Source organism: Mastacembelus armatus, chromosome 13 (assembly GCF_900324485.2).
Source record: "Mastacembelus armatus chromosome 13, fMasArm1.2, whole genome shotgun sequence".
Lineage (NCBI taxonomy): Eukaryota > Metazoa > Chordata > Actinopteri > Synbranchiformes > Mastacembelidae > Mastacembelus > Mastacembelus armatus.
The window spans coordinates 11,911,427-11,938,419 of record NC_046645.1 but is presented as its reverse complement, the minus strand read 5'-3'; the positions used below and the strand labels follow the sequence as shown (position 1 = coordinate 11,938,419).

At 41.4% G+C, this 26,993-nt stretch overlaps 3 protein-coding genes across 3 annotated transcripts; all 3 read right to left on the bottom strand.

The window, feature by feature from the left end:
* Positions 1–1,009: 1,009 nt before the first annotated feature.
* Positions 1,010–4,095, bottom strand: LOC113122707 (extracellular calcium-sensing receptor-like). The gene is made up of 7 exons (XM_026294223.1): positions 4,007–4,095; positions 3,925–3,927; positions 3,579–3,864; positions 2,899–3,471; positions 2,415–2,537; positions 2,097–2,220; positions 1,010–1,902 (listed from the first exon to the last, which is right to left on the bottom strand). Exons 1-7 carry the CDS (start codon positions 4,093–4,095, stop codon positions 1,010–1,012), a joined length of 2,091 nt encoding a protein of 696 aa, XP_026150008.1.
* Positions 4,096–15,036: 10,941 nt separating this feature from the next.
* On the bottom strand, positions 15,037–21,266 carry LOC113134306 (vomeronasal type-2 receptor 1-like). Its single transcript, XM_026313615.1, has 7 exons — positions 20,731–21,266; positions 18,035–18,160; positions 17,607–17,892; positions 16,674–17,498; positions 16,343–16,564; positions 16,124–16,247; positions 15,037–15,935 (listed from the first exon to the last, which is right to left on the bottom strand). Exons 1-7 carry the CDS (start codon positions 21,264–21,266, stop codon positions 15,037–15,039), a joined length of 3,018 nt encoding a protein of 1,005 aa, XP_026169400.1.
* Positions 21,267–22,057: 791 nt separating this feature from the next.
* LOC113122689 (extracellular calcium-sensing receptor-like) lies at positions 22,058–25,114 on the bottom strand. The gene is made up of 6 exons (XM_026294187.1): positions 25,026–25,114; positions 24,629–24,914; positions 23,947–24,519; positions 23,463–23,585; positions 23,145–23,268; positions 22,058–22,950 (listed from the first exon to the last, which is right to left on the bottom strand). The coding sequence occupies exons 1-6, from the start codon at positions 25,112–25,114 to the stop codon at positions 22,058–22,060; spliced, it is 2,088 nt and encodes a 695-aa protein (XP_026149972.1).
* Between the last annotated feature and the right edge of the window lie 1,879 nt (positions 25,115–26,993).

The window sequence follows — 26,993 nt, the reverse complement described above, 5'->3', positions numbered from 1 at the left end:
ACATGAACTCGAAGGCATGCTGCAGAACAAATGACAGTTGTGAAAGTGGCCATTTATCGACTTTGAACCGCTGCCACTGTAGTTTTGCTTCATACCTGGTCTGAATAGGCTTGTTAGTGGAACAATGGAAGTGAGCAAATATGAGGGTTGTTGGGGTCTAATGAACGACTCTTGTGACACCAATGAGCCACAAACTGGGTGTCAACTGTGTCCTCCCCTAAAGGATGTGCAACGTGCCCCTTAACTTCCTGAGAATGGACGAAAGGGAAGTTTGGTAGTTCAGAGACAGGTTGTGTCTGAGCCCCCAACCTCTAAATAATGGTTTTTCCACTTGAATGTATATTCCTTCTGATACCCCGCTCAAACTATCTGTCCAAACTATGTAAGTACATCCTTGTCTTCAAATGAGTGTCATTTGTCCATTAAATGGACATACAAATAACAGACATGCAGGCAGACAAAACAGGAGATTGCTGGGAAGGTGAAAGTGAAAAAGTGAAAGTGACTTATATGGCCAAGTATGGTGACCCATACTCGGAATTTGTGCTCTGCATTTAACCCAATTCCAAACGCACACACACAGCACTGAACACACACCTGGAGCAGTGGGCAGCCAGCGCTGCGACGCCCGGGGAGCAGTTGGGGGTCTGGTGCCTTGCTCAAGGGTCTCTATTGAAGGTGGACAGAGCGCTGGATATTCACTCTGAGCCACTGACAATTCCTGCCGGACCTGAGACTCAAAGTCCATAAGACATAATTGAATTACTTTGTAAACTAGAATGACAATGACTTGGAAAAGAATATGGAATCTAAAATGATCATTCACCAATTACTGGGAAATGATGTGTCATGATGTTATTTTCATCCATGGTTTTTAAACAAATTACAGAACATCATGAACATCTTTACCATCACAGAATACTTAATAATTTATTGGCAGATTTAAACATTTGTACATTACATAAAATTAACAAGTCTTAAAAAAAAACACTTAAATAAAATTTTTGGTTCAGATTTTTCCCATAACATGTTTCTTTGTATTTTTCTCAGGTTTGATCAATATTATGTAGCATTTAGGTGCAAAAATGCAAATAAATAAGCCAAATGCTGAAGACAAAATGGCAAAGGTTTCCACAGCTACAGTGAACTTTCCTGGAGAGCTGATGTATGCTGGAATAAAGGTGATCCAGACAGTGCAGAATATCAGCATGCTGAATGTGATGAATTTGGCTTCATTAAAGTTATCAGGTAGCTTTCTTGCTAGAAATGCCAGGACTAAACATGTAATTGCGAGAAGTCCTATGTACCCCAGCACTGCATAGAACGCAGCCTCAGAGCCTGTATTACATTCTAAAACCATTTTCTTGTTGCTGTATCTGAAAACCATGTCTGGAAAAGGTGGCTTCAACTCAAGCCATAGTATACATATCACTATCTGAATCAAAGTGCAGGAGAACACTATGATCCTTTGCTGTGCAGGACCAAACTTTCTTGCAATTTTGTTGCCAGGAACTGTGGCTTTAAAAGCTGTGACAACAACAATAGTTTTTCCCAAGACACAGGAAATACAAAGTGCAAACGTCACACCGAAAGCTGTGTGGCGCAGCATGCATGTCCAAACTGTGGGTCTGCCGATGAAAGTGAGAGGACAGAGAAAACACAAAAAAAGACAAAACAACAGAAAACAGCTCAGTTCAGAGTTGCTGGCCTTTATCACAGGGGTTTCTCTGTAGTGGAAGAAAACCATAATTGTGGCCAGCGACAGGGAAGCTCCTAATATGGATACAACTGTTATAGCGATTCCCATGGGCTCGTGATATGTCAGGAACTCAACCGTTTTAGGAATGCACTGGTCTTTCCTCTCACTGGACCAGAATTCCTGCGGACAGGGTGTGCAGTCTGCTGCACCTGTTTAGGGTAAACATGAAGCATGAGCTGTACATCCAGATATCATGTTTGCTCAAAACAATACTGCCCCAAAAAATGCAAGAAAGTCAGAGCAAGAAAATTCAAAAATGGTGCAGTGACAATAATTGGATACTGGATTATGCACATTTGTTTCAATGCTGTTAATATGTGTATTTAATATGTACTACCTGTTAAATTGGCTATAGTCCCATCAGCACATGGGATACAGTCAAAGCAACAGATGGGTTTCCCTTTAATTTGAGCTTTCCTGGTCCCTACTGGACAAACATCAGAGCACACTGATGTTGGAACCTGAAAAACATAAAGTCAGAAGACAATTTTAAAATGTAGTGGAAAGAAAACACTATTTTACTTAAATCTTATTGCATGAAAACTATCCACGATACCATGTTCCCTGTCCTCCACACTATGTGTTCCTCCTGAATGCTGAGCTTGTAGTCACCGTTAGTATCAGAGGCAAAATGACCCAGTGTCACATGTTCTACCTGCCCGTCATTCAGCTGCCAGTTAATAATGTCATATGAAGCAGGGGGATCACCGTTCTTATCAAAGTAAATATGATCCCCAAATTCATTTTTGAAATTTACCCTTTGTAAGTGCTCAGTCACCTGAGAAAAAGAACAGATTAAATTATCATATGAAAAAATACCAGACACATTCAATCAGTGTATTTGTGAACATGTTGAGGACCTTGGATTTACTAGCACTATTTCACACCTGTTTGGGCTGAATCTCTGATACATTCAAACATGGCTTCACTGGTTTTTCTCCAGCTGGTTGGCAGAATACCAGTTGATGTAGGGCGTGTGCAATGGCATAAACTGCCTTATGCACATTATAGGTCTCTCTCAGTTGTGTCACATTAAAAAACACATTCTGGAAATTCATTAAAGTCTCATTGCCTTTGCATATTACATTTGTTGCCTCAGCATCGATGTATTCCCCAGGTAAAACAGGTCTGCAACCAACCATAATCTCCCAGAAATCCCTCACAAAGGCTGCACTTGGATCCTTATATGGGCTAATACCTGCAAGGAATGGTTTTAGGTTTGGGATAGCCATCTTCTGTAAAGCAAATCCTAGGGCTCCACCAAAAGATTGGTAGGTTTCTGGTGTGGAGATTCGAGATACTGTTATCCAGGCTTCACTTGCAATCCACTGAATTCCTGTAATGTTTTGTTTTATTACTTCTTTCATCAAAGGATAAAAGTCACCCTCAGCAGCAAAACCTAAAATGACTTTGACAGTTGACTGCTTGATCATTTCTACAACATTCAGAATTTTATCCATAGTGTATGTACGTAGAATAGTCCCAACAAATGCAATACAGACTCCAAACTTTTTTACTTCCTCACTAAATGCCAGGATCCCATTTCGGCCATAATCATTATCAGACTGTATAACCCCAATCCACTGCCAGCCAAAATGTTTGACCAGTGCTGCCAAAGCTTTTGCCTGGAAGTAGTCGCTGGGAATTGTCCGAAAAAAGGAGGGATATTTCAGTCTGTTACTCAGGCAGGCACATGTTGAGAAGTAACTGACCTATAAAAAGAATTGCAAAAGAAATGGGAAAAAATCCCATAAAACAAGCACTACAAAAACATCAAATATCACATAACATTAAAGTTATAAAACATTTAATCTCTTACTATTGGCACTTGAAATGGTCCAAGCATTCCAGCCACAACTAAAGACTGAGATGATCCTGCCTCTGCAATGAGGGCAGATATAGCTGGTGGACAAGGTAAAGTTGATTCTGTCTCCTCTGGTCTACCAGCCAGTGTTAGAGCAGCACGTAAAGTATTTGTAGGAGTAGAACAAGAATTAAGGATCTTGTAGCCAAGAGATATGTTTGGCAGGAGAGCAGGGTTTTTGTTGATTTCTTCAATTGAAAATATCATCACTTGAGTGCATTGAAAAGCTCGTAGGTCAAATCTAAAAAGATTTTGGTGATTGACATATGTAAAAATTAAAGGACTGTTATTGTACATGTACACACTGCAGGAAGTCTGGAAAATAAGAGCAGATGAGCTACGATGAAATACATAAAAGTCAGATGTACAGTAATAAATCTTACCCTACACATTTCACTCCTGGTGGCTCCCTCTCAAATGTGTAAGTGTTGCTTATCTCTTTGTTGAAAACTGGGAAAATCCCTCCGATCATTATGTCTCCCTGCTTAAACAAACTTGGCATGTGAAACCTGCCAAACAGTTCACAACAGCAAACTGTGTTCAGATAGAGAATAGACAAAGATGTAACAATAGTTATCTGCATGTCTGCTCTGTGTTTTTTTAGAGATGTTAACACAGCTCTTATAAGAACTGTGTCCAATGTAGGTGCTTTGTAAAATGTTGATTTATTTCCCACATGACACACTTGCACAGATAGATCCCAGGTGGTGGTCAAATATTTCCCTTTTGCCCTCTGACTTGATCAGTTCTGTCTGCTAATAGTTTAGTTTTTCAATTTTTAGTTTTGTCTCATAGCATCAAATCTAATTTAATTCCAAAATCTATCTATTGATCCCAAGAGGTAAATTGATTTGTTATAGTCACTTTAATAACAATGCCTATGGAAAGAATGCAACTATAGGCTAAACTTGTGATATCTACTATATATAGGCTAATAAAGGTCAGATAACTAATTCAGAAGGATGGCTTTTAAAAAAGGAAAAAAACAGCTGACATCAATTTATATGTTGGTTCATAATAATACTGTAACAACAGTATTGATGTACATTGAAAATATAACACAACATTGTCTAAAATATCTAATTTTGTCAGAGCAAATCAGTGTAAGTTATCTAGAGGCTGAATCATGGCAATTGGACATCTTGAAATGTTTCACGACTCATCCAAGTGGCTTCTTCATTCTGGGGGAACTCAAAAGTTATCCTCCAGGTTGGATTCACTTAGCCTGAATGGGCTCGTTAAGTGGACTATGGAAATCAGTCAATGAGAGTTATTAGGCCAACACTTAGTCTTTACGTAACATTTGTAGAGATTCAAATATCATGGTTTTTTATTGTGATTTGTTTGCAGTGCCTTGGTGGTGGAGTTGTATCAGGAATGGGCGGTTTTAAGGCAAGGCAAGGCAAGGCAAGTTTATTTATATAGCACAATTCATACACAGAGTAATTCAAAGTGCTTTACAGAAATAAAAGACAGGTTAAAAATACATAAGCAGGAATAAAAATAATAATAATAAAAAGTTAACATTAATTAAAAATTAATATTAGAGGAAACTGATTGCAGATAGATCGGTTTGGATAAAACACTGTCATGTCTAGTCAGGTCATATATCTTATGCCACACTAAAAAAAAGCTTGGACTTAAACATTGCCAGACATGAGGCTTGTCTAACATAATCAGGAATACTATTCCAGGTTTTAGCTGCATAGTACTGAAACGCCTCTTCTCCCTGTTTAGTCCTGACTCTGAGCACGAGCAGAAGGCCTGTCCCTGATGTTCTCAGAGTTCGAGATGGTTCATATGGCTTCAGCATGTCAGAGATGTAATGTGGTGCTGAGCCATGAAGAGACCTATACATAAGCAGTGCTGTTTTGAAGTCTATTCTCTGAGAGACAGGAAGCCAGTGCAGAGATCTGAGAACAGGGGTAATGTGGTTGTACTTTCTGGTTCTAGTCAGGACCCGAGCAGCAGCATTCTGAATGTACTATAGCTGCCTTACAGCTCGTTTTGAGAGCCCCGTGAACAGGCCGTTACAGTAATCTAACCTGCTAGAGATAAAAGCATGGATGAGTCTTTCCAAGTCTGGTTTAGACATGATCATTTTGATTCTGGCAATGTTTTTCAGATGGTAAAATGCTGACGATGTTATCGATTTAATGTGGCTGTTAAAATTCAAGTCTGAGTCCATGATTACCCCTAGATTTCTAACTTGATTTTTAAATTTTAGAGAAAGAGACTCGAGGTGACTGCTGACACTTTCTCTTTGTTTCTGAGGCCCAAAGATAATTATTTCAGTCTTATCACTGTTTATTTGGAGAGAGTTATTTTACATCCACAGAGTGATCTGTTCAATACAGCTGCACAGTGAATCAACTGGTCCATATTCACCACCTGTGAGTGAAATGTAAATCTGAGTGTCATCTGCATAGTTATGGTAGGACACATTATTGCTGTGTATTAACTGGCCTAAAGGAAACATATAAAGATTGAACAAAAGGGGTCCCAAGATGGACCCTTGGGGGACCTCACATGTCGACACCATTTGGTCTGAGACACAGTTACCAACTTCAATGAAATACTTCCTGTCTTCAAGATAGGACTTAAACCATTTAAGGGCAGTACCAGAAATGCCTATCCAGTCCTCAAACCTTTGTAACAGGACCACATGGTCCACTGTGTCAAAAGCAGCACTTAGATCCAGCAGTACTAAGACAGAGACTCTGCCAGTGTCGGTGTTCAGACGAATGTCATTTGTCACCTTGATGAGGACAGTTTCAGTGCTGTGATGGGGCCTAAAACCTGACTGAAAATCATCAATGCAGTTGTTTAGCATGAGAAAGTCATTAAGTTGTTGGTAAACAACTTTTTCAATGATTTTGCCTAAAAACGGCAGGTTTGATATGGGCCGGTAGTTGTTCAATACCATGGCATCAAGACTGCTTTTCTTCAGGAGAGGCTTGATGACAGCAATTTTCAAGGCCCTTGGAAATGTTCCAGACTGTAATGAGTTATTAACTAATTGAGTGAGTTGTGGTAACAAACTGCTTAGTACTGATTTCAGAAATTTAGTGGGTAAAACATCAAGGCAACAGGTGGATGAGCTCAGACTGGAGATGATCTCTTCAACGGTTATGTCATTTACTGGTGTAAAGTGTGACAGTTCTACCAAGTGTTTCCTGGATGGCTGCAGAGTTGGTATCTGCCTTGTGCAATTTGTTTGTTTAATACCCTGAATCTTGTCATTAAAAAATAATGCAAATTCATTACATTTAGATGTTGAAATTAGTTCCAGTGGCAATGGAGATGGAGGGTTTATTAACCTACTCACTGTAGCAAACAGAACACATGAGTTGTTACTACTGTTGTTGATGATTTCAGAAAAATACATTTCTCTCTTTCTACGTAGAGTTTCATTGAACACACACAACATCTGCTTATAAATGTCATAATGAACCTGGAGCTTTGATTTACGCCATCTTCGTTCAGCCTTCCGGCACTCCCTTTTCTGTGCCCTGACCGAGTCATCATTTCTCCATGGTAGCTTTTGCCTGTTCCTGATTAATTTATCCTTAACAGGAGCAATCACATCTATGACATTTAGAACACTTGAAGTATATGAATTCAACAAATCTTCAACATGTGAGAAAGTGGTATTTTCAAACCTAATCATCTCCATAAACAGTTTCCTTGTGTTATCATTTATGTGTCTTTTCTGAACAAGTGTAGGTCCAGTTGCATCTTTAAGAATTATGGACAAATCAAAAAAGACACAAAAATGATCAGACAAAGCAACATCAGTCACAGTGATATTAGAAGCGTTAACACCCTTAGTAATGACAAGGTCCAGAGTGTGACCTCTGGTATGGGTCGGCTCCCTAACGTGTTGGCTAAGGCCATAAGTTTCAAGGACGGCAGAAAGTTCTTTAGCATATCTGTCACAGGCCTTATCCATGTGAACATTAAAATCACCTGTAATAACCAAACAGTCAAACTCTGTGAAGACAACTGAAAGCATCTCAGTAAATTCATCAATAAAATTTTGACAGCATTGGGGAGGTTTGTAAATCATAATAAAAAGTACAAAGGGAGATAATTTTTGCTCCATTTTAAAAGATACATACTCAAATGATAAGAACTCCCCAAATGACAGCCTGTGGGTAACCATATTATCCCTAAAAAAGGCACAGACCCTTTTTGTTTTTCTCGTGTTTCTGATAGAAATGTAAAATTAGGTGGGGTGGATTCAATAAGAACTGCATTTGCTGTCCTGCTATCTAACCATGTTTCTGTTAAAAACATAAAATCAAGATTGTAAGAGGAGATAAAATTATTGATTAAAAATGATCACATAAAGATTACATAAAGATCTGACATTGGGCACTGCAAGTTTCAGATTAGTTTGAGTAGGACCTGAAACTATCTGTCTGCAAGGGATTTGAATTAGATTTCTCCGATTGGACAGTCTAACTGTCACTCTTTTAGCCGCTCTGCGTGTTTTGACTGGAGCACTAGGGGAGAGTGTTCTCTCCCTGGGCCTCAGGTCCATAAGTGGTTTATTATGGCTATAAGTCCTAGAACAGCAGAGGCCCTGGGTGTCCTAGTTGCTGATAGCAGCATTGACGCTAGTCAGGATCTTTGGTCCGGGAGCAGCCCGGGGGGTCTGACATGGGTGTTCTGAGGAAAGACGGGTGTAGGTGTTGGCCGAGGTGGTCGAGCTGGTGGAGTTTTAATTGATTGAGGGACAGAGGTCATGCTCCTGGGTGGCAAAGAGGGCGGTGTTTGCTGGGGGGATGAATTCACTGGCGTTGATGACAATACCCGTGACCTTGCCAGGTTAGGGGTAAGAGGCACCATTTTAATTCCTGATTTCACCAAGGTTTCCAAATGATTTGGAAATCCCATTGGTGAAGCTGGGGATGGGATGGTCAATGATGAGTCTGCAGAGGATGTGGATGCAGCTGGCGGGGCCCAAGGCAGTTGAAGGTGCTGTTGAAGGGGGATCCTTGGCTGATGAGGGTTCCATTGCTGGTGTGGTATGAGTGTTTACTTCACTCCTCTCTTCTCTCAGAGGAGCCTTGTCTGTTCAGATGGTCATCCAGACCCAGTGTGGTGTCTCAGAGAGTGGAGGAGGTTATCCGTTTGCCGTCTCACTCCACTCCTGCTCAGATATGGGCCCTTTCCCTTGAATCGGCGCATTGCCAAAACAGGTTGAAGTTATCAATGAAGTGCACTCGTCTTATCTCACAGGTCTTGGACAGCCATGTGTTCAATGCAAGCAGCTGGCTGAATTTATTAATCCTCCTGTCGATGTTTGGGAGAGGTCCACTGACAAATGACTGGATTTTCAGTTTGTTAAGTTTCTCTAATAATTTAGAGAAGTCCTGTTTTAAAACCTCTGATTCTCCCTTTCTGGTGTCCTCTGCACCCACATGCAGGATTAGCTGTTTGACTCCATGGTGTTTTGAGATGACCTGGGGGGGGAGAGCTGTTATATCAGTGACCATTGCACTTGGGTAGCTGCATGTAATAATTCTGCTGTTGTTTATGTAACTGATAGCACCGTCTCCAAGCAGAAGGATAACCCTGTCCTTCACATTTGTCACAGATTCTTTGTCTCTGTTTCTCTGACTTGCTCCATGGCTCCTGTTTTTAAAGTTATTGCTTTTTTGGTTTTCAGTCACAGCAGACATTTCTTGCTCAATAAGATTTAGTTCAGAGTTTAACCCGTCACTAGGCTTAAAAAAAATTCGATATGCAGTTCTCCTCCCTGTTACAAGGTGTGATCAAATCAATTGGCTTGTTTGTGGATGCACAGATAAGTACAGTGGCCGACAAAGGCAAACGTGCTGCAACAACGAAAACACCTGCAAGAGAGAAACGCTGCAACAACGAAAACACCTGCAAGAAAGAAACACTGCAACAACGAAAACACCTGCGAAAGAGAAACGCTGCAACAACGAAAACGCCTGCAAGAACGAAATGCTGCAACAACGAAAACACCTGCAAGAAAGAAACGCTGCAACAATGAAAACACCTGCAAGAAAGAAACGCTGCAACAACGAAAACGCATGCAAGAGCGAAAACACAACGGAAGTGCACCAAGCCGATAGGGGGACCCCGAACTTTTACAGAGACGGGAGAGACACGTAGTGATATAAGTCACGTCTCATTTCGGAGGCTGCGCAGTGAGATGCAGCTTATAGTTTTGAATTGCAACAAAATGAGCGTTCTCAGATGATTGTTCTCATATGTTCTACTACATTTGTTTACTTGATCAAAAGTGTCATACAACATTGGGAGACATGGGGGTGCAGGTGGGAGATCTGAAGGTGCGTTTTCCATTTGTTACTTTTTAAACACTTGGCTGTCATCTTTTACAATAATATACTTTCATGATACTGTAAAACATGATGGCCAAGTGTTTAAAAAGAAATAAATGGAAAACATACCTTTTTTTATATCGCCTCTGTAAAAGTTAACCAAACTGTGTTCATAGCATCCCTCAGTTCGGGGTCCCCCTGTCGGCCTGGCACATTTCCATTGTGTTTTCTCTTTTGCAGATGTTTTCGGTGTTGCAGCATTTCTCTCTTGCAGGTGTTTTGGCTGTTGCAGCGCGTTTGCCCTTGTCGGCCACCCTATATATGTAGGTACAGCCATCAACAAATAATCTGTTACACCAGGTTTCACATATCTTGTCAAAGATCTATTAAATCTGGAGCACAACACCATAAGTTACTAAAATAGTAAACACCATCTACAGTTTGCTAGAATTAAAACATCTTTGTGTACACTTATTCCCATGAGCCTAAATAGGAACAGAAATAAGTGGACGTCTTATTCTGTAGGACCTTTGCCTGCAGACTTAAAAAAAAAAGTAGAAACGGTCATTTTATGAAGATAGTAAAGATTTCAGTAAAATCCCAACCCACTTCACACACACACACACACCCATACGGGTCTTCGTGCGTACTGGGGACAAAGTTTTTAATCATCACTTGCAGGGACTACCGTTTCTCCAAGTCCTAAAGGTCTGAAAAAAATCTGGTAAATTTGCCATTGTACAAAGAGCTCATACACATCTTCAAATACACACAATTCCGATCTTTCTGATGACAAATGTTCTGAACATGCCTTTCTGGGGACAGCCTGTAAGAGTTGTAAATGTAAAATTTTACATTCTGCCAGGTCCAGCTCTTGGACCTGGTGCATTTTCACCATCTATCCTGTATGTAGATGCTATGAAAAAAAAAAAAAAAACAGAAATTTTTAATATACATGCTGTATTTGAAGGTTTTTTTTTGTTTGTTTACCAACAGTAAATAGAATCAAAATATATTTTGGCTAAATACAGAATTTCTTCAATTCTAGCATAATTACTTATTATACACAGGAACTACTCTGTCCTGGAATCAGGAAAGAGAAAACTCATTGCATTTAATGACCACCTCAAAAATCATCAAATTCCTCATCAGCATTTCTTGCATTCCCACACACTAACGCAAACATGCTTCCTGAGGACACTTCACACATGCAGGATCAACCACTTCTGCTTCTGAGGTAGGAGCAGCATGGGGACCTTCTGCGGACTTCATGTCCTGCATACTTGGAAATATCTGCAATGACGTCAAAATTAAACATTAAAACAATATTACAGTTTGATCAGGACGTGACTCAAAAACGCAAAATGTTCAAAATATAGACAAAAGGATGAAGAACCTCTCAGACAGAAAACTCTCCCAAACAGAAAGAGATGTCTTAGCTAAGGGCCTTAACTTGCACTTGTTCAGAAGTTGGTTTCTTTTTTGTCCTTGGGTGCATCCTGGCCTGTATGTATTTCCTGCATGTTCTCTTCCCACTACATCACATACTGACTCTAGTAGATAAAACTCAATATCATTATTAGATGAAACGTAACTTTGGTTTGACACAATGTGGTTCAGTTTAAGATCCGAAAGTACATGGTTAGCTGTTGTTTTGCTTTGGATTTGAAACGCAAACTAAGTAGAAAGGCTTAGATAGAAAAACTACCTGGCTAAGGGTTTCTGTAGAAAAAAAGTGAGTGTCCACACATCTGCAGTTCCCATTTGTAAGGCGGCAGTTCGGGCAAGCTTTCCCTACGAAAGTTTTCTTCAGCCGGCTCAAGGGACCACTGGGGCCCACAGCCCAGAGGGTGTGGGAATGCAGACACACTTTGTATGACTAGTACTGCAGCATAGTGTGTAAAGTGTAATCCTATATGTTTAGACACGTGACAGGGTCACCGCTCTTCACTATAGGGGAGACATAAGGGAATAACAACTCCATATATGGTAATAGACTAAATTCCTTTAGGTGGAAAAGTACTGGTATGGTTGGGCGGTGGCCAACAGTTATATACATTGTATAGTTTCCACCTATAGTTCAGATCTCTCCGTGTGTCCCATGAGGGTTGATCTCCAGAGCGCTCTGCTGAACCACTTCAGCCGCCTCTGTGTACTACCTCATCAACGGACCTGGGTAAATCACATGTGTATTTAACAAGGGCTACGCCCAATTCACAAAATCTTGGGTTACGATACGTAACCAACATTCTGTCTCATTGGTGCGCAGCCCTCTGGGCTATCGCTATAGGTCAAAGTGATAGCCAGAAATGCTCTACTCTAGTGGAGTGTGCATGGATGCCGACCGGAGGCTCCCTGCTTAATGCAGGCAAACGTTCTGCAGGGAGGGGGGAGCCCAGTGAACACTCTCTGTAGTGAACAAACAAGTGGTCCAAATGGCCTACCTCCGCTGTACGTTCTGCATAATATGCCAGAGTGCGCACCGGGCACAGAAGATGCGTGTGGAGGGGGAAAGAAGTCCTCCAGCATGATCACTTTAGATCTGAAAGAACTGGTGATGCATCTAGGCATATATGCAGGATGCAGACCTACCGCACTGCGATCCTCCCTGATCAGAAGACATTCCGGGAATACTGATAGAGCCGACAGTTGGCTGACCCTCTTTGCGGAGGCTAACAACAGCAGAAGAGAGGTTTTTCCCGATAAAAAACGGAGAGGGACCTGCTGTAACGGCAACCACAGCGAGGTCCCATTGCGGAGCCAGGGGACATGCGACGGGGCACTACCTGCGCACTCCCCTCAGAAAATGTTCTGTGAGCGGGTGACTGAACACTGATCTGTCGCCGAACCCTTCATGGCATGAGGAAATAGCCGCAGCATATGTTTTAATGGTGCTAAATGCGAAGTTTCTCTCCAGTAATAACTGGAGAGGGCATTCGATGGAAGAAACTCTGTGCACCATCTCTCAAATGCGGCCATACGATGCTGTAGTGGAAAACCCCAAACTCTCTAAGCAGGTCCTCTCAGTAGCCAAAACGACAGGTGCTGCCCTATTACCGGAGGCCTGCGTATCACGCCCCCTGCCTGTGACAGAGCATCCTCCCTCCATGGAATCTTCCAGGGGGAAGATGCTAGCATGCGCTGAAAGAAGGGGAAAACCATTAAGCTCTGGGGCGGTCCCGAGGTATCAGAATCACTTGCAGATCCTCCTACTGAACCAGGGCAGCAGTTGAGGGTGGGAATCGGGGGAAATGCATAGAGAAGGTAACAGGGCCATGGTTCTTGAGCGAAGGCATCTACCCCCAGCGGAGGGTTGTCCTTCGTACACAGAGAAAACCACAGGTTGCAGTGCGCATTGTCGCAAGCTGCGAAAAGATCCACTGCGGCTTGTCCGAACCGTCTCCATATCTGAGCCACCAGGCTTGGATGGAGACGTCAATCCCCTGCATGAGAACTGCTGCATGACATGATATCCACGCCCATGTTGCATTCTCCTGCAGTGCGTACCACTTTCACGGAGAGAAAATGCGTGAGTCCACAGCAACAGGCGACGAGCGAGGGAGAAGAGACGTGCCGAGCATAGCCCCCCTTGCCGGTTGATATATGCTGCAGCTGTTATGTTTTCCATTCGGACCAGGATGTGGTGATCCGTCAACAGCTTGTGATGAGCTTGTCCATCCAGTGGTCCATCTCGCAACGCCTGCGCCACTCTGAATAAAAATCCAAGAGAGGACAGCTGTCATGTGAAGCCCCTCTGCCACTCTCTGTGACAGCCATTGTACGTAACCATGGGGAGCTCTGCCCGAAAGGGACGATAGGACATGGAACTAGCGCGGATGTCTGATTTGCTATCCGCGGGCGCCCTCTTGTGGTCAAATCTAAGATTAGCCGACAGGCCCAAACGAGACAGCTGTGTGAAGGAAGTGTGCTGATTAGCATGCTTGTGACGGCTGCACTGTGTGGGAAATATGTATGAAACAGCCACGGCTGCCTTATGACTGGCAGGAGTCAACTGAGCTACTGAGAAATATTTGCCCTTCAGGGGGATGTAAACATGTTTATTTTTCTCAGAACCATAAACATGACTTATACATTCCTCAAAACTTCGAACACCAAATACATTCCCTGCGCACCATCAGAACCTGTGCTATTTCCAGGGTGGTTCGGGTGCCGGGGTGGACCAGGAGCAGGATAGCCTAGGAGCCTTGGAATGCCACCGAGGAGCAGGAGGCCTCTGGTCTGAGGAGGAAGGGGTCGGAGCCGGAGCGATTGCTGGTTGAGGGTGGTGACCGGGATTGGGAGCTCGGGACCTGGTGGGACAGCTCGCCCTCGGGCGATAATCATGGCGCCCACGCCCTGCCCAAGGGATCCGTCACATGGCGTTGAAACGTCTCCGCCTCGTCTGCGGCGGATTGGAGCTCCTTAACCAGCTCCTGGAAATGTGTTCCAAATAAGCCGCCATGGCTAACGGGACCCTCCAACACATCCTTCAGAAAGAAAACACTGCACTCTCAGTGACAGACTGCTCCATCCCAAAGCTCTACCACAGCTCCTTCCTGCTCCTGTCAGAGTGTACAACCAGCACTGCTCCCAGCTGACACATCTCCCCACATCCCGAGTTGACCAAAGGTTGTACAACCAGCACTGATCCCAGCTGACACATCTCCCCACATCCCGAGTTGACCAAAGGCTGTAATAAACTGTAAATATTCAACTACGCCAGAGTGCAATATGTCCTTTAGTTCTTTATTATATATTTTTGGTATTATGTTTTTATTAGATTTTTATTGTATATACATTTGTAAATATCTTTACTGTTATTTACAGTATTGGTGCCAAGAATAGGGGAAATTCTTTCAAAAGATTTAAAGAAAAAACAAAACAAAGGGGTTTATTTAATTTTACCCATAAAAGCCAAGTTTTAATGTTGGTTAATGTACAAACATTACCATTCATACATGTTTTTTATTAATTAGCTGCTGTACCTCAGACAAAACATACAACCTCCTGTCTGTTAAAGCACCCATATGGTGCTAAAATACATACGAACGAGTACATATGAGTCTTAAAAAAAAAACTTAAAAATTTTATGTTCAGTTTTTTCCCATAACATGTCTTTTTGTATTTTTCTCAGGTTTGATCAATATTATGTAGCATTTAGGTGCAAAAATGCAAATGAATAAGCCAAATGCTGAAGACAAAATGGCAAAGGTTTCCACAGCTACAGTGAACTTTCCTGGAGAGCTGATGTATGCTGGAATAAAGGTGATCCAGACAGTGCAGAATATCAGCATGCTGAATGTGATGAATTTGGCTTCATTAAAGTTATCAGGTAGCTTTCTTGCTAGAAATGCCAGGACCAAACATGTAATTGCGAGAAGTCCTATGTACCCCAGCACTGCATAGAACGCAGCCTCAGAGCCTGTATTACATTCCAAAACTATTTTCTTATTGCTGTATCTGAAAACCATGTCTGGAAAAGGTGGCTTCAACTCAAGCCATAGTATACATATCACTATCTGAATCAAAGTGCAGGAGAACACTATGATCCTTTGCTGTGCAGGACCAAACTTTCTTGCAATTTTGTTGCCAGGAACTGTGGCTTTAAAAGCTGTGACAACAACAATAGTTTTTCCCAAGACACAGGAAATACAAAGTGCAAACGTCACACCGAAAACTGTGTGGCGCAGCATGCATGTCCAAACTGTGGGTCTGCCGATGAAAGTGAGAGGACAGAGAAAACACAAAAAAAGACAAAACAACAGAAAACAGCTCAGTTCAGAGTTGCTGGCCTTTATCACAGGGGTTTCTCTGTAGTGGAAGAAAACCATAATTGTGGCCAGCGACAGGGAAGCTCCTAATATGGATACAACTGTTATAGCGATTCCCATGGGCTCGTGATATGTCAGGAACTCAACCGTTTTAGGAATGCAATGGTCTTTCCTCTCATTGGACCAGAATTCCTGGGGACAGGGTGTGCAGTCTGCTGCACCTGTTTAGGGTAAACATGAAGCATGAGCTGTGCATCCAGATATCATGTTTGCTCAAAACAATACTGCCCCAAAAAATGCAAGAAAGTCAGAGCAAGAAAATTAAAAAATGGTGCAGTGACAATAATTGGATACTGGATTATGCACATTTGTTTCAATGCTGTTAATATGTGTATTTAAAATGTACTACCTGTTAAATTGGCTATAGTCCCATCAGCACATGGGATACAGTCAAAGCAACAGATGGGTTTCCCCTTAATTTGAGCTTTCCTGGTCCCTACTGGACAAACATCAGAGCACACTGATCTTGGAACCTGAAAAACATAAAGTCAGAAGAAAATTTTAAAATGTAGTGGAAAGAAAACACTATTTTACTTAAATCTTATTGCATGAAAACTATCCACGATACCATGTTCCCTGTCCTCCACACTATGTGTTCCTCCTGAATGCTGAGCTTGTAGTCACCGTTAGTATCAGAGGCAAAATGACCCAGTGTCACATGTTCTACCTGCCCGTCACTCAGCTGCCAGTTAATAATGTCATATGAAGCAGGGGGATCACCGTTCTTATCAAAGTAAATATGATCCCCAAATTCATTTTTGAAATTTACCCTTTGTAAGTGCTCAGTCACCTGAGAAAAAGAACAGATCAAATTATCATATGAAAAAATACCAGACACATTCAATCAGTGTATTTGTGAACATGTTGAGGACCTTGGATTTACTAGCACTATTTCACACCTGTTTGGGCTGAATCTCTGATACATTCAAACACGGCTTCACTGGTTTTTCTCCAGCTGGTTGGCAGAATACCAGTTGATGTAGGGCGTGTGCAATGGCATAAACTGCCTTATGCACATTATAGGTCTCTCTCAGTTGTGTCACATTAAAAAACACATTCTGGAAATTCATTAAAGTCTCATTGCCTTTGCATATTACATTTGTTGCCTCAGCATCGATGTATTCCCCAGGTAAAACAGGTCTGCATCCAACCATAATCTCCCAGAAATCCCTCACAAAGGCTGCACTTGGATCCTTATATGGGCTAATACCTTCAAGAAATGGTTTCAGGTTTGGGATAGCCATCTTCTGTAAAGCAAATCCTAGGGCTCCACCAAAAGATTGGTAGGTTTCTGGCGTGGAGATTCGAGATACTGTTATCCAGGCTTCACTTGCAATCCACTGAATTCCTGTAATGTTTTGTTTTATTACTTCTTTCATCAAAGGATAAAAGTCACCCTCAGCAGCAAAACCTAAAATGACTTTGACAGTTGACTGCTTGATCATTTCTACAACATTCAGAATTTTATCCATAGTGTATGTACGTAGAATAGTCCCAACAAATGCAACACAGACTCCAAACTTTTTAACTTCCTCACTAAATGCCAGGATCCCATTTCGGCCATAATCATTATCAGACTGTATAACCCCAATCCACTGCCAGCCAAAATGTTTGACCAGTGCTGCCAAAGCTTTTGCCTGGAAGTAGTCGCTGGGAATTGTCCGAAAAAAGGAGGGATATTTCAGTTTGTTACTCAGGCAGGCACATGTTGAGAAGTAACTGACCTATAAAAAGAATTGCAAAAGAAATGGGAAAAAAATCCCGTAAAACAAGCACTACAAAAACATCAAATATCACATAACATTAAAGTTATAAAACATTTAATCTCTTACTATTGGCACTTGAAATGGTCCAAGCATTCCAGCCACAACTAAAGACTGAGATGATCCTGACTCTGCAATGAGGGCAGATATAGCTGGAGGACAAGCTAAAGTTGATTCTGTCTCCTCTGGTCTACCAGCCAGTGTTAGAGCAGCACGTAAAGTATTTGTAGGAGTAGAACAAGAATTAAGGATCTTGTAGCCAAGAGATATGTTTGGCAGGAGAGCAGGGTCTTTGTTGATTTCTTCAATTGAAAATATCATCACTTGAGTGCATTGAAAAGCTCGTAGGTCAAATCTAAAAAGATTTTGGTGATTGACATATGTAAAAATTAAAGGACTGTTATTGTACATGTACACACTGCAGGAAGTCTGGGAAATAAGAGCAGATGAGCTACTATGAAATACATAAAAGTCAGATGTACAGTAATAAATCTTACCCTGCACATTTCACTCCTGGTGGCTCCCTCTCAAATGTGTAAGTGTTGCTTATCTCTTTGTTGAAAACTGGGAAAATCCCTCCGATCATTATGTCTCCCTGCTTAAACAAACTTGGCATGTGAAACCTGCCAAACAGTTCACAACAGCAAACTGTGTTCAGATAGAGAATAGACAAAGATGTAACAATAGTTATCTGCATGTCTGCTCTGTGTTTTTTTAGAGATGTTAACACAGCTCTTATAAGAACTGTGTCCAATGTCGGTGCTTTGTAAAATGTTGATTTATTTCCCACATGACACACTTGCACAGATAGATCCCAGGTGGTGGTCAAATATTTCCCTTTTGCCCTCTGACTTGATCAGTTCTGTCTGCTAATAGTTTAGTTTTTCAATTTTTAGTTTTGTCTCATAGCATCAAATCTTATTTAATTCCAAAATCTATCTATTGATCCCAAGAGGTAAATTGATTTGTTATAGTCACTTTAATAACAATGCCTATGGAAAGAATGCAACTATAGGCTAAACTTATTATATCTACTGTATATAGACTAATAAAGGTCAGATAACTAATTCAGAAGGATGGCTTTTAAAAAAAGAAAAAAAAACAGCTGACATCAATTTATATGTTGGTTCATAATAATACTGTAACAACAGTATTGATGTACATTGAACATATAACACAACATTGTCTAAAATATCTAATTTTGTCAGAGCAAATCAGTGTAAGTTATCTAGAGGCTGAATCATGGCAATTGGACATCTTGAAATGTTTCACGACTCATCCAAGTGGCTTCTTCATTCTGGGGGAACTCAAAAGTTATCCTCCAGGTTGGATTCACTTAGCCTGAATGGGCTCGTTAAGTGGACTATGACATGCAGTTCTCCTTCCTGTTACCAGGTGTGATCAAATCTTTTGGCTTGTTTGTGGATGCACAGATAAGTACAGTGGCCGACAAGGGCAAACGCGCTGCAACAACGAAAACACCTGCAAGAGAGAAACGCTGCAACAACGAAAACACCTGCAAGAAAGAAATGCTGCAACAACAAAAACACCTGCAAGAAAGAAACGCTGCAACATCGATAACACCTACAAGAAAGAAACGCTGCGACAATGAAAACACCTGCAAAAGAGAAACGCTGCAACAACAAAAACACCTGCAAGAGAGAAACGCTGCAACAATGAAAACACCTGCAAGAAAGAAACGCTGCAACAGGGATGGTATGAACAAAGTTTGAATAACTTTTATAGCGGCGACATAAAAAAGCTACGTTTTCCATTTATTTCTTTTTTTTAAACACCATGCTGTTTAGTCCTTATTTCATTAGCTTCCATCTACAGTTGGCTATGACGGTTATTACATTCCAATCAAATTCGTCGCCATTGAAAACATTCCTAATGGGGACCTAGATAGGTGGGTGGGACTGACCCTATGTGGAAGTAGTGTGAGTGTTGGGGTCATGAGGTCAAAAGTACAACTGTTGTCATTGTGTAACATGATTTGAAGACAATACCATGTTTGTGTAAGATGTTTTAGCAGGTGTCTATCTTACCAGATAAACCACATAACCTTTTGACCTGTGTAAATGACTGCACCCACGCATCATGTGCCTTGTTTGTTCCTCACTATAAAAATAAAGGACTGCTCAGGGAAAGGAGGCTAAGGAGAGTCAAGGTCGCATGGGGGAGAGAAGAAAGTCTCTTCTTTCCCTCTGCAACTGAGGCCTTTTTCACTTGCAGGCATATACTCGGTACAAAGTTGTCGTGTGTTTCATTGCCTTCAGGGAAAAGAACCGAGTCAGTGTAGCGTAAACCTGACAGTGAGTGTGCAGGAGTGAGTGCAATACCAGTTTCAAATGTGGAAGCGGGGCTAGTGAGCACATGTCCCACACTCACTTTTTGGATAAAAGGTGACTTTTGGGCCAAACCTAAAAATCACATTGGCATATTTTGTCCCCACAACGTTTGATGTTCCCATGACGTGTGTGTGTGTGTGTGTAGTTTGAAGTCAGTAAAGGCAAACAAGCACATAAAGGAGCAAAACATAGACTGGGGTAATACAGTGAATAACCACAAAATAAAAGTCTAAGACAGGAAGTACATGATAAGTCCTGAAAAAATAAAGGGTTGACTGATTGTCCTCACTCAGTTAAGCATAAATATTAATGTAACCTGATCTTCACACAATAATCAGTTTACATCAAACCCTGACCTTTGGATTTATTTTTTACTTCAGGTTCTAAGTAGGCCTACACATTCATGCAAGCTAAATGGCACCTACAGACACTGTAGTGTAACACATGAACTCAAGGCATGCTGCAGAACAAATGACAGTTGTGAAAGTGGCCATTTATCGACACTTTGAACCGCTGCCACTGTAGTTTTGCTTCATACCTGGTCTGAATAGGCTTGTTAGTGGAACAATGGAAGTGAGCAAATATGAGGGTTGTTGGGGTCTAATGAACAACTCTTGTGACATCAATGAACCACAAACTGGGTGTTGACTGTGTCCTCCTTAAAGGATGTTCAACGTGCCCCTTAACTTCCTGAGAATGGATGAAAGGGCAGCTTGGTAGTTCAGAGACAGGTTGTGTCTGAGCCCCCAACCTCTAAATAATGGTTTTTCCACATGAATGTATATTCCTTCTGATACCCCGCTCAAACTATGCCATTGCACACAACATTGCAACCCAGCCACCTGCGTGATGGGGGAGAAGGTTTGACACTGGAGCTTTTAGCTTGGCTGGCTCCAACACTGCCATGGAGAGGTAAGCGGAGATGGTAGGTGATCGAGGCCCAACAGGTACATGGCGTGGTGCCTGCCGCGGGTTGTACCAGCCGAAGTGGGCATCCTGAAGAAGAATGAAAAAGTCCACTTTCTGGCGGAGTGCCTCGAGGGGCAGCCGCTTGCAGATTGCGCAGTTCGCCCTTGGGGTCAGGGCTCAGCCAGCGTGTTCCGCTCCCTTGCAGCCCACGCAGCGGGGGTGCGGGTCGTCCCTGAAAATGTAGCCGGTACCACACTCGTCGCAGATTCTGGTGATGCTGCAGTCTGCCGAAGTCATGTCGTTCGAAGATCTTGTTTTCAGTGTTTAGGCTGAAGAAAAGAAAGGGAAGAGCTTGCCCAAACCGCTGCCTTATATATGGGAGCTGCAGATGTGTGGACACTCGGTCTGGGCGAGAGGGACCAACCCCGGGTTGGCCAGTGCGCAGGTGCGAAGAGGGAATATGACCCATAGCGATAGCCCAGAGGGCTGGGCACCAATGAGACAGAACATGAAGTTACACTTAGAGAAAACAAAACTGCATAGTTAAGTTTAGATACAGACAGAGACTCTTCCCTTGAAATCTCTCTAGATCTTATATCAGGGGATAGAGAAGGGCTGAAAGCTGTACACAAGAAGGCAATCTAACATCCCTGCTGGAGAGTAATTCATCCTATGCACAGGACTCAGAAAACACTGCACTCTCAGTGACAGACTGCTCCATCCCAAAGCTCTACCACAGCTCCTTCCTGCTCCTGTCAGAGTGTACAACCAGCACTGCTCCCAGCTGACACATCTCCCCACATCCCGAGTTGACCAAAGGCTGTAATAAACTGTAAATATTCAACTACGCCAGAGTGCAATATGTCCTTTAGTTCATTATTATATATTTTTTGTATTTTTGTATTATGTTTTTATTAGATTGTTATTGTATATACATTTGTAAATATCTTTACTGTTATTTACAGTATTGGTGCCAAGGATAGGGGAAATTCTTTCAAAAGATTTAAAGAAAACAAAGGGGTTTATTTAATTTTACCCAAAAAAGCCAAGTTTTCATGTTGGCTAATGTACAAACATTACCATTCATACATGTTTTTTATTAATTAGCTGCTGTACCTCAGACAAGACATACTGCATGACATACTACCTCCTGTCTGTTAAAGCACCCATATGATGCTACAATACATATGAACGAGTACATATGAGTCTTAAAAAAGTCATACGAGTTTTAAAAAAAAAAACTTAAATCAAATTTTATGTTCAGTTTTTTCCCATAACATGTCTCTTTGTATTTTTCTCAGGTTTGATCAATATTATGTAGCATTTAGGTGCAAAAATGCAAATGAATAAGCCAAATGCTGAAGACAAAATGGCAAAGGTTTCCACAGCTACAGTGAACTTTCCTGGAGAGCTGATGTATGCTGGAATAAAGGTGATCCAGACAGTGCAGAATATCAGCATGCTGAATGTGATGAATTTGGCTTCATTAAAGTTATCAGGTAGCTTTCTTGCTAGAAATGCCAGGACCAAACATGTAATTGCAAGAAATGCTATGTACCCCAGCACTGCATAGAACGCAGCCTCAGAGCCTGTATTACATTCTAAAACTATTTTCTTATTGCTGTATCTGAAAACCATGTCTGGAAAAGGTGGCTTCAGCTCAAGCCATAGTATACATATCACTATCTGAATCAAAGTGCAGGAGAACACTATGATCCTTTGCTGTGCAGGACCAAACTTTCTTGCAATTTTGTTGCCAGGAACTGTGGCTTTAAAAGCTGTGATAACAACAATAGTTTTTCCCAAGACACAGGAAATACAAAGTGCAAACGTCACACCGAAAGCTGTGTGGCGCAGCATGCATGTCCAAACTGTGGGTCTGCCGATGAAAGTGAGAGGACAGAGAAAACACAAAAAAAGACAAAACAACAGAAAACAGCTCAGTTCAGAGTTGCTGGCCTTTATCACAGGGGTTTCTCTGTAGTGGAAGAAAACCATAATTGTGGCCAGCGACAGGGAAGCTCCTAATATGGATACAACTGTTATAGCGATTCCCATGGGCTCGTGATATGTCAGGAACTCAACCGTTTTAGGAATGCACTGGTCTTTCCTCTCATTGGACCAGAATTCCTGCGGACAGGGTGTGCAGTCTGCTGCACCTGTTTAGGGTAAAAATGAAACATGAGCTGTGCATCCAGATATCATGTTTGCTCAAAACAATACTGCCCCAAAAAATGCAAGAAAGTCAGAGCAAGAAAATTCAAAAATGGTGCAGTTACAATAACTGGATACTGGATTATGCACATTTGTTTCAATGCTGTTAATATGTGTATTTAATATGTACTACCTGTTAAATTGGCTATAGTCCCATCAGCACATGGGATACAGTCAAAGCAACAGGTGGGTTTCCCCTTAATTTGAGCTTTCCTGGTCCCTACTGGACAAACATCAGAGCACACTGATGTTGGAACCTGAAAAACATAAAGTCAGAAGACAATTTTAAAATGTAGTGGAAAGAAAACACAATTTTACTTAAATCTTATTGCATGAAAACTATCCACGATACCATGTTCCCTGTCCTCCACACTATGTGTTCCTCCTGAATGCTGAGCTTGTAGTCACCGTTAGTATCAGAGGCAAAATGACCCAGTGTCACATGTTCTACATGCCCGTCATTCAGCTGCCAGTTAATAATGTCATATGAAGCAGGGGGATCACCGTTCTTATCAAAGTAAATGTGATCCCCAAATTCATTTTTGAAATTTACCCTTTGTAAGTGCTCAGTCACCTGAGAAAAAGAACAGATCAAATTATCATATGAAAAAATACCAGACACATTCAATCAGTGTATTTGTGAACATGTTGAGGACCTTGGATTTACTAGCACTATTTCACACCTGTTTGGGCTGAATCTCTGATACATTCAAACACGGCTTCACTGGTTTTTCTCCAGCTGGTTGGCAGAATACCAGTTGATGTAGGGCGTGTGCAATGGCATAAACTGCCTTATGCACATTATAGGTCTCTCTCAGTTGTGTCACATTAAAAAACACATTCTGGAAATTAATTAAAGTCTCATTGCCTTTGCATATTACATTTGTTGCTGCAGCATCGATGTATTCCCCAGGTAAAACAAGTCTGCATCCAACCATAATCTCCCAGAAATCCCTCACAAAGGCTGCACTTGGATCCTTATATGGGCTAATACCTGCAAGAAATGGTTTTAGGTTTGGGATAGCCATCTTCTGAACTGCAAATCCTAGGGCTCCACCAAAGGCTTGGTAAATCTCTGGCGTGGAGGGTCGAGATGCTGTTATCCAGGCTTCACTCGCAATCCACTGAATTCCTGTAATGTTTTGTTTTACTACTTCTTTCATCAAAGGATAAAGGTCACCCTCAGCAGCAAAAGCTAAAATGACTTTGACAGTTGACTTCTTGATCATTTCTACAACATTCAGAATTTTATCCATAGTGTATGTACGTAGAACTTTCCCAACAAATGCAATACAGACTCCAAACTTTTTAACTTCCTCACTAAATGCCAGGATCCCATTATGGCCATAATCATTATCAGACTGTATAACCCCAATCCACTGCCAGCCAAAATGTTTGACCAGCGCTGCCAAAGCTTTTGCCTGGAAGTAGTCGCTGGGAATTGTCCGAAAAAAGGAGGGATATTTCAGTCTGTTACTCAGGCAGGCACATGTTGAGAAGTAACTGACCTATAAAAAGAATTGCAAAAGAAATGGGAAAAAAAATCCCATAAAACAAACACAACAAAAACATCAAATATCACATAACATTAAAGTTATAAAACATTTAATCTCTTACTATTGGTACTTGAAATGGTCCAAGCATTCCAGCCACAACTAAAGACTGAGATGATCCTGACTCTGCAATGAGGGCAGATATAGCTGGAGGACAAGGTAAAGTTGATTCTGTCTCCTCTGGTCTACCAGCCAGTGTTAGAGCAGCACGTAAAGTGATGGTAGGTGATGCACAAGAGTCTAGGATCTTGTAGCCAAGAGATATGTTTGGCAGGAGAGCAGGGTCTTTGTTGATTTCTTCAATTGAAAATATCATCACTTGAGTCCATTGAAAAACTCGTAGGTCAAATCTAAAAAAATCAAAACATTTTTTTGATTGAAATAGGATTTAAATTTCAGAACTGCTATTATACATGTACTAGAAGTTTTGGAAAATACATACAAACAAAACAGAATCTTACCCTGCACATTTCACTCCTGGTGGCTCCTTCTCAAATGTGTAAGTGTTGCTTATCTCCTTGTTGAAAACTGGGAAAATCCCTCCGATCATTATGTCTCCCTGCTTAAACAAACTTGGCATGTGAAACCTGCCAAACAGTTCACAGGAAGAAACTGTGTTGGGATGGAGAACAGACAAAGATAGTAATATCAATCTCAGCATGTCTGCTCTTCATTTTTTTAAGAAGAGATGGAGATGCAGCTCTTATAACAAGTATGTCAAATATAGATCGAGGTGCTCGCTTCCATAAAAGGTGGTTTTATTCCCTACAGGGCAAGGCACTTCTAGATTTGGTGACCCTGGGAATGCTCTTTGCTATATGCAAAGGGCAAACATACAGTATTGGATAGTGTATACACTATCTTACACAAAGACACCACTGTCACATTTCACACATTTAAATGAGCAGCTATTGAATCCATTGCAGTGTGTGAATATAGTTTGGTATGTCCATAATGAACAAAACACTTGCACGCCATTTGCCATCTGAGCCAGAATCATCAATGGAGTTTGCTCAGTGTCAGGAGAGGTAATGTCCACTCTAGTAGATGACCTATATCACTACATTGAGTGTAGAAGAGGTCAAATAAATTATACATATATATATGTTTATATATATATATAAAATTCTGTTTCATTTGTTTTTGATTCAACTAGCTCTCTGCAGTCTTGGTAGGGCACAAGTTGAGACTTGGTCAGCCTCAATTGTGAGTGAGGGCGTATAATGTTTGAAAGCCCACAATTACCCAATGATCTTAAGAAGATCACTGACAATGTGCCCTAACTTAGCATCAGAAAATTTTGCCATAACAAAACAATACCTGTCACAAATTACCATCAGGTGTGCAAAATATTGCATTCCTACATTTCTTTTCAATTTAGCAGTGTGTTTACATAATAGTGTGTGTTAAACTGAATATACTGATGCCTGTGTTTTGCAAGCACAGAAAGTGTAAGTTTACTGCTGAACTTTAATAATGATGTGATCTTTAAAAACTGTTTCTATCCTCAAATTTGTTCTAAATGTCAACAATGTTTCAAATAAACATGTGCCATACTGAAAGCAAATTTTAAACCTGCTTTCTCCTTACCTGAATTTCTGCTGTGTAGAACAGAATAATGTCATGACAGTATGTGCAGCCCTTGGCTATAGTGTGAAAATGAGGCCCCAACAGCCCATGGTAGCAGATGAGGCCTTCCGTCATGCAATAGCATGTTCCAGTGCAATAGCATTTTTCATACAGAAATCTGCAAAGATGCCACTGCAAAAGAAACACAGATAACTGGTATCGAATCTACCATTTCTCTCGCTGTGGCTCTTGTCTCACATGCAGCCCACAGTACAACACAGGCATTTCACAAAGTAATAGCAACAGAGCTACAGTACATTCAGTACTAGCAGTTTGACACCTAATAAATAAACACTTAAATTGTATTTGTTGCTAATGTTAATGTCAAAGGTATTACCCTACTCTAAAATGGGATTATGATTGTGTTACTCATTTTGAGTGTTTTACTATTACTGTTATGCTATCTGGTGGTGTCGGTGAAGGAAAGAGTGGTGAGGACCCAAATTCAGGATACAACAGGCTTTATTTACCTGGATCTTCCAGGCTCTGGTACAAAACATAAGGAATCTCTGCCGCTCGGCGGGCAGGCAGACAGGCAGGCAGGCAGGCAAGGCAGGGAAACAGAAACGCTCTTCACACCTTCGTCGGCAAACATTATTAAATGCTCTGGCGGGGAACAAAGGAAAGCCGGGGACATATATAGACAGAACTCGGGACACAGGTGAACGTAATCTAAACTAATCAACACGAAACACAAAGCTGCCTGGGATTAATACAACAGAACCGGAAACACAGGAAACTGACAAAAATAAAAGACAAACAAGAAACAATACTTGGGGCCTAACAGTACCCCCCCCTAA